This window comes from Sceloporus undulatus, chromosome 3, assembly GCF_019175285.1.
Source record: "Sceloporus undulatus isolate JIND9_A2432 ecotype Alabama chromosome 3, SceUnd_v1.1, whole genome shotgun sequence".
NCBI lineage: Eukaryota > Metazoa > Chordata > Lepidosauria > Squamata > Phrynosomatidae > Sceloporus > Sceloporus undulatus.
The window spans coordinates 77,355,329-77,362,000 of NC_056524.1; the positions used below are offsets into that span (position 1 = coordinate 77,355,329).

General features: G+C 45.5%; 1 protein-coding gene across 1 annotated transcript in view; it reads right to left on the minus strand.

Moving 5' to 3' along the window:
• Positions 1–4,320, minus strand: part of XK (X-linked Kx blood group) — a 29,053-nt gene extending 24,733 nt beyond the window's left edge. Inside the window, exon 1 of the mRNA XM_042460880.1 lies at positions 4,030–4,320. Within this exon, the coding sequence (XP_042316814.1) occupies positions 4,030–4,274 (245 nt within the window). The 5' untranslated portion in view covers positions 4,275–4,320. The remainder of the gene's footprint in view (positions 1–4,029) is intronic.
• Positions 4,321–6,672: the final 2,352 nt, after the last annotated feature.

A 6,672-nucleotide genomic window follows, 5' to 3' on the forward strand; every position in this document is an offset into this window, starting at 1 on the left:
GTGGTACACGCACTGGTAGTCTCTCGTTTAGATTTCTGTAATGCGCTCTACTTGGGGCTACCCTTCTACCAAGTTTGGAAACTTCAACTGATTCAAAATGCAGCAGCCAGATTGGTCACTGGCACTTCAAGGTTTGACCACATAACACCAGGGTTAAAATCTCTCCACTGGCTGCCAATTAGCTTCCGGGCGCAATTACCTTTAAAGCCCTACATGGCTTGGGCCTGAGCTACTTGTGGGAATGCCTCTCCCTACATAATCTGCCCCAAACACTCAGAACATCAGGGAAGAATTTGTTGGAACACTGTAATTCCCGATTAACCACAACTTCCCACAGAGCATTTACTGCTGCAGCCCCTAAACTATGGAATAGTATACCGGAGGAGATCCATCTCATTACCAAGGAGAAAGTACTTAAGATGGATCTCTTCTGGCGGTCTTTCCCATCAGATTTGATATAGAGACGGTGATTAAGACCCCACCCTAATCATGATGGTATAAGATTTGATGTTTGGAGATTTTAACAAACTAATAGGGATGTATAATTCAGTATTAGTATTTTATTGGTCACTTAAATTGTATTGTATCATTTTAATGTTGTAATCCCACTTTGATCCTTGGAAGAGGCAGGACATATAAATAAAAATTATTATTATTATTATTATTATTATTATTAATCTTCACTGCATAAATAATGCAGTTTGCCTTTGCTTAATGTTATGGAATTATGGGATTTGTAGTTTCTTATGGCACCTCTGCTCTCTGATTGAGAAGGCTAAATAACTCACAAAACTATAAATCCCACAATTCAATTGCATTGAGCCATGGCAGTTAAAACGATGTCAAACTGCATTACTTCTACAGTGCAGATTAAACCTCAGTCTCTTTTTCCTTCCTCCCTAATTTGGTGTTTGGTTTATATCTTAGGCTACACATTAACAAACTAAAGAACTTATTTAGTTAGGCTTCTTGACCCAGAAAGATAATGTGACAACACTCTATGACTGATTTGACTTATAACCCACCTTTCTAGGCAAAACAACAAAAACAACACCTCTCAGTCAATAAGGTTTGTGATATCATAATACACAGTAAGCTACGAGAGAGGAATGCAAAAATAAAATAAGTATGAAAACTAGTAACAGTAGAGCAAAATATTATTTACAGGAGAAATAATGAAACTTTGAAAGCCTGATTAAAAACAAACAGCAGGGGTGCCAGTATTCTATATTCTGGGTGCCACAGCAAAGAAGGCCCTGTTCTTCTCCCCCATTTCTTAGAGAAGGAGGCCCTCAGAGGCAAAGCAGTACTTTCAAGAAGGCTGTTATGAGAGGAGGCAATGATTTACCCTGGCCCCATACTATTGCTAGCTTTAAAGGCTACTGCCCACATCTCAAAGTAAGCTTGAAAAGAAAGGGTCAGACAGTGAAGTTTAAATGATGAAACTGGGACAACACTATCCACTCTACTAGTCTCTGGTACTAATTTGGGAGCAACATGTTGCTGTTGTTGCCTTCAAGTCATTTCAGACTTATGCCGACCCTAAGGCAAACCTATCATGAGGTTGTCCTGGCAGGATTTGTTCAGGGTGTGGGAGAAGATTGCCTTTGCCTTCCTCTGAGGCTGAGAGAGTATGACTTGACCAAGGTCACCCTTTAAGTTTCCATGCTGGAGCAGAGATTCAATCCCTGGTCTCCCGAGTCAGAGTTCAATGCTCAAACCACTATACACAGCACTATGCTAGGAGCAACACTGAATGAAGACTGCAGATCATATTGGTAACATTTCTTTAGTTAGTGACAAATGAGCCCCACAGACCATTCTTTGTAACTGCTGGGTTCCATGGAATAAAGAGCATTTCTCTACTTTTGTCCCCTTAAAATAGCCTCAAAATATTTTGAGCTTTGCTTTAAATCCCAGACTATGAAGACTATTTACCTCAGTGTTATAATAAGTGTTTGAGCCTTGAAACAAACAGCAAGGCTTATAAAAAATAAAGAGTATGAGCCTTGAAAGTAATAAATTGCCAAACTGGCCCTTTACACCATTTCCCTAAAAATGATGAAGCACCTGGGTATTTTCAATAGGAAGGGAAAGCAAAGAAATTCCGTCAGTATCAACATTATGATGACTGCTCAAACGTCCATGAAGAATGAAGCATTATTATAAGGGGGTAAATAACAACATGCCCCTGTGTGCTTCTCCGCATCATAAAGATCCAAATGCAAGGGAAATAAAGCCTTTTGTTTCCTAAAACCCCACACAGCATAATCCCATTCAGATTTATGTATAAATAAGACCCATGTAGTAAGGCACACTCCCAGGTTAGGGCTATATAATCGCAGCCTCTGTTTTCTTTTAAATCACTGCTTATCCATTTCAGATATTTTGATAAAAACCCAAATGATCAGAGTGGTATGGATTACCCTTTTTTTTTTTAGCTCTCCCAGAGACACTCCCTGCTGACAGGTGTGTCTTTGGCACATACACAGGCCCAGGCTTCATGCCACAGTTGCATCTGGCAGGCAACAGAGCAAACCATTGACCACATCCATTTTCTAGTACAGTCCTAGCACACAGTACAGTGGGCTGGAGTTTTGCTTCTAGGACCCATGCTGTAGATGCCAAAATCCATGGATGCTCAAGTCCTACTAGATACAATGACATAGTAAAATGGTATCCTTATATAAAATGGCAACAACAAAGTTTGCTATTTGGAATTATTATTATTATTATTATTATTATTTAATATTTACAAGCCTTGACCTGTAGAGGCTGAATCTGTGGATACAGGAGGGCCAACTGTGCCCTGTAAGAGGTTTTGGACTTGAGCTCCCAGCATCCCAGAGTATTGGCCAACATGGCTGAGGCTTCTGGGAGCTGAAGTCCAAACTCTCTTACAGGGCACAGTTGGCCCTCCTGTATCCTGCAGTGGCCCCCAAACTCATGGCCTCAGCCATGTTGGCCAATGCTCTGGGATCCCTCAAAGAGCACAGCCTGGGGACCACTGTGTTAAAGGGAAAGGGCTCCAGCTTTGCAGACACCTTAAAGGACGGGAGGGAGGGAGCCAAGGCTTTGTGTCCCTCCTCCTGGCCTTTCCTTTCTCAGGGGGTTCTTTTCTCACAATGGCGGGGAAGGGGGGAGCGTGGGCTAGATCCAGGGGGGTCACCTGTCTGTCCTCCTTTTCCGGCGGGACACGCCCTCCGTCCGTCCCCACCTTCCGCCCAAAAGGGAGTCTCAGCAGGACCAAGAAGCAAGATGTAGATTTCTTTGGAGGCTTTCGGTTGGTAATGGCGTTCCCCCTCCCTTCCCCCTGGAATGCCCTCCATTTTGCGATGCCTGGTCCTCCTCTGTGGTCAGGAGCCCTGGGAGGGAGGGAGCCCAGCCTCTGCAGAGAGAGAGAGAGGCTGCCTTCTTTGGCCCCAAAGAGGGGCGTTGCGGGGAGACCGAAGGCGCCTCTCGGGGGTCTGGGCCTTGGAGAAAGAAGGCCAGCCCCCTCAGGGCCCAGGAAGACCAGGCCCTGCAGCCTCAGGGCCCTCCGGAAAAGGGAGGCCCTGCTGCCCAAAGAACAGCTGCAGACGCCCCTCGAAAGATCAGCCAGGCAGGCTTTGGAAACCTCCTCCTGGGCTGCCTCCACACTGGAGCAATAACCCGCTTTGGCGCTGGAGGAGGAGGAGGAGGAGGTGTCCGGGGAAAGGAGGACGCCTCTGGGGGCCATTGAAGAAAATGACCCCAGGAGTGTGAAAGCTAAGGAAGACTCCCGAGGAGGAGCCTGGAGCCCTGCTTCTTAGCCCTGCGTAAAAAGGGCAGGCGTCTGGGCATCCTCCCTCCCTCCCTTGGAGAAAAGGGGGACATGGAGGACGCAGAGGAGGGGTGTCCGGGAAAAGGAGGGTGGGGGCCATGGAAGAACCATTTGGGGGCGCCCCAATGTCCGAAAAGCGCGGGCAGACTCCCTCAGAGGAGGAGGAGGAGGGGGACCCTGGCGCCCCAGCCGTGCGTCCAAAGGGGCCCCCGGAGGGAGGGACCGACCTGACGAAGGGCCCGAGCTGGAGCAGGTGGAGCAGGAGGACGAGGGGCCGGTCGCGGCTGAGGTCCCGGTGGACGAAGAGCAGGCTGCCCTGGACCAGGGCGCAGGGCAGCAGGGCGAAGAGCAGCGTCAGCGCCTGCCAGATGCCGTCCCCGGCCGAGCGGTAGGTCGAGCTCAGGTAGAGCGCGCTGGACGTCTCCGCCGCGAAGAGGAAGAGCGAGGCCAGCACCGAGGCCGGGAACTTCATCCTCCCCGCCCTTCCCTCCGATGCTGCCGCCTCTGCCGCCTCCTCCGCCAGGTCCAGCTCCAGGAGGAGAGAGAGAGGGAGGGCCACTAGGGGGCAGGGCCAGGGGAAGGGAGGGAGGAAGATGGACCAGTGCCTCCCCTTGGCATCCCCAGGGTCCGGGTCATCCTGGTCTCACCCCCCCCCCCCCCAGACACAGACACACACCCCTCCATTGACCTCCACTCCCATTTCACATCCCCCAGCATCCTTAGGGATGCTTTTTTAAAATAATAATAATAATAATAATAATAATAATAATAATAATAATAATAATATTTTATTATATAAAATATAATTGTATTCAGTATTTAAAATAACATTCAAAAACATACATACAAAAAACCCCTTACAAGAACAACTGTACAAACAAGCAAAACAAAATGGTACTAGCACCCTATTCTACACTAAAACAACAACAACAAATAGTACATAAATGCAAAATATAATGATTTAAATTACTTTTATAGTTTGCTATTCTAATGCTACCTAAAAGGATCCTTTTTCATCTTTCAGCCATAGAGAAGCAAATACGTCCCCCTTTCCAGTCTTTTATACAATAACATAGTTTGTATAAAATAATATGTTTACGAAAACCAATGATTTAAATGCAAAGGAAGAGTTGTTCAATTCAACCTGGACAATACATTCAATGGTAATCAATACATATTACATACTTAACAATTATTTCTTCTGATTTTTAACCCTATCTTATCTCCATAGATCTTAAGGCATTCCCATTCTTTTTCTATTCTATTTTTGGTTTTAAGAATTGCCATTAATATATCTAATAATATAATTAATGTAGCCTGCTTTTGCCAGAATGCAGGTATTTGAGGAGCAGTGGTGTCACCCCCTTTTAGGGTGTCACCTGTGGCAGACCCACACCCCCAGCACACACTCAGTGAGGCCACTGCCTCGCCCCCTGGAAGCACTGTGCTGCTCTGTCCCTGGGCAGCAGGCTCCCCTTCCCCACAATTCCTCAGGCAAAACTATCCAGGGGTTTTCTTGGCAAGGTTTGTTCAGAGGAGGTTTGCCATTGCCTACCCCTGAGGCTGAGAGGGTGTGACTTCTGGCCCAAGACTCTTGTAGCATTCAATCACACGACATTAGTCTTCAGAGATATAGCCGTGTTCGTCTGTAGAGAGATCTTGTAGCACCTTTTTTTGAGACTCCACACTTGAACTGCCGGTGCCACAAGAAACTGCAATGCCCAGAATTTCATCGCATGGAGCCCTGGCAGTTCAAGTGGTGTCAAACAGGGTTATCACTCCAGTGTGGATGCAGCCTTTCTGAAAGAAAGAAGTTGGCAGCATGAGCTTTTCTAGACTTCAGTCTACTTCCTCAGATGCTTATGGGCCTCAGGTTCATTCATCCACTGACCTTTGCCACACAGTACCACAGGTGACAGTTAACCTGCCTTTCTGCTTCCTGCATAAGGGAAAACTGGTCAGGTTTTATACAAAGGAATAAATGAGACATCAGAAAGGGCAACTCTGTTAATAAATTTAAAAAATCAATTAAACACTGGGAAATCTTGACAAGAAAATCCCATGACAAGTTCACCTTGGGCTCTACATAAGCCGGAAGCAACTTAAAAGCACCCAACAAGAACTACATTATGGGATCTAAGGGCCATTCAATTTAGCCACCTCATTTTATTGTGCTCCGCCCTGGGATCCTATGATGAAGAGCAGGATTTCCCCTTTCACAGTACATTGGGCCCTTGATATCCACTGGGGGTTGGTTCCAGCCCCCCCCCCATACCAAAATCTGTGCATGCTATGATATACAATGGGAATGCCATTATATACAACGGGATGGTAAGGCTGACAGTATGTGACTTGCCCAAGGTCACCCAGTGGGTTTCATGGCTGAGCAGAGAACATCTCCACTAGTGTGAAATGTGCTATAAAATTGTGTAGTTTAAAGAAAACACAGTAGTTGGTCCAAAGCAGAGTAGGCCCACTGAATCAATGGGAACTTGATAAATCAATATTCATTTAAGTTTCATTGATTCAGTGGATTTATTCTAGTTGGGACTATTAGATTTAGGCTGTTGAAACCACCGTGACTTTGGAAGGCCCATAAAATAATCTGTGAAGAAATATACTCATATATTTATTGTTTTATGTACAGCGCTGTGCAAATCTATAGCGCTATATAAATAAAGAATAATAACAATAATAATAATGTGAAGTGAACCAAAATCATGGAATCATAACACAGAAAAAAAGTGGTTGTGATTCAGAACCATTCTGAAAATAATTGGCTTTGTTCAGATGTCATGTTGAACTATGCTGTGGTATTATGCGAATACATTGCAAGCGTGGATGTTCCTGTTTCACCCCTTGTCTTACAG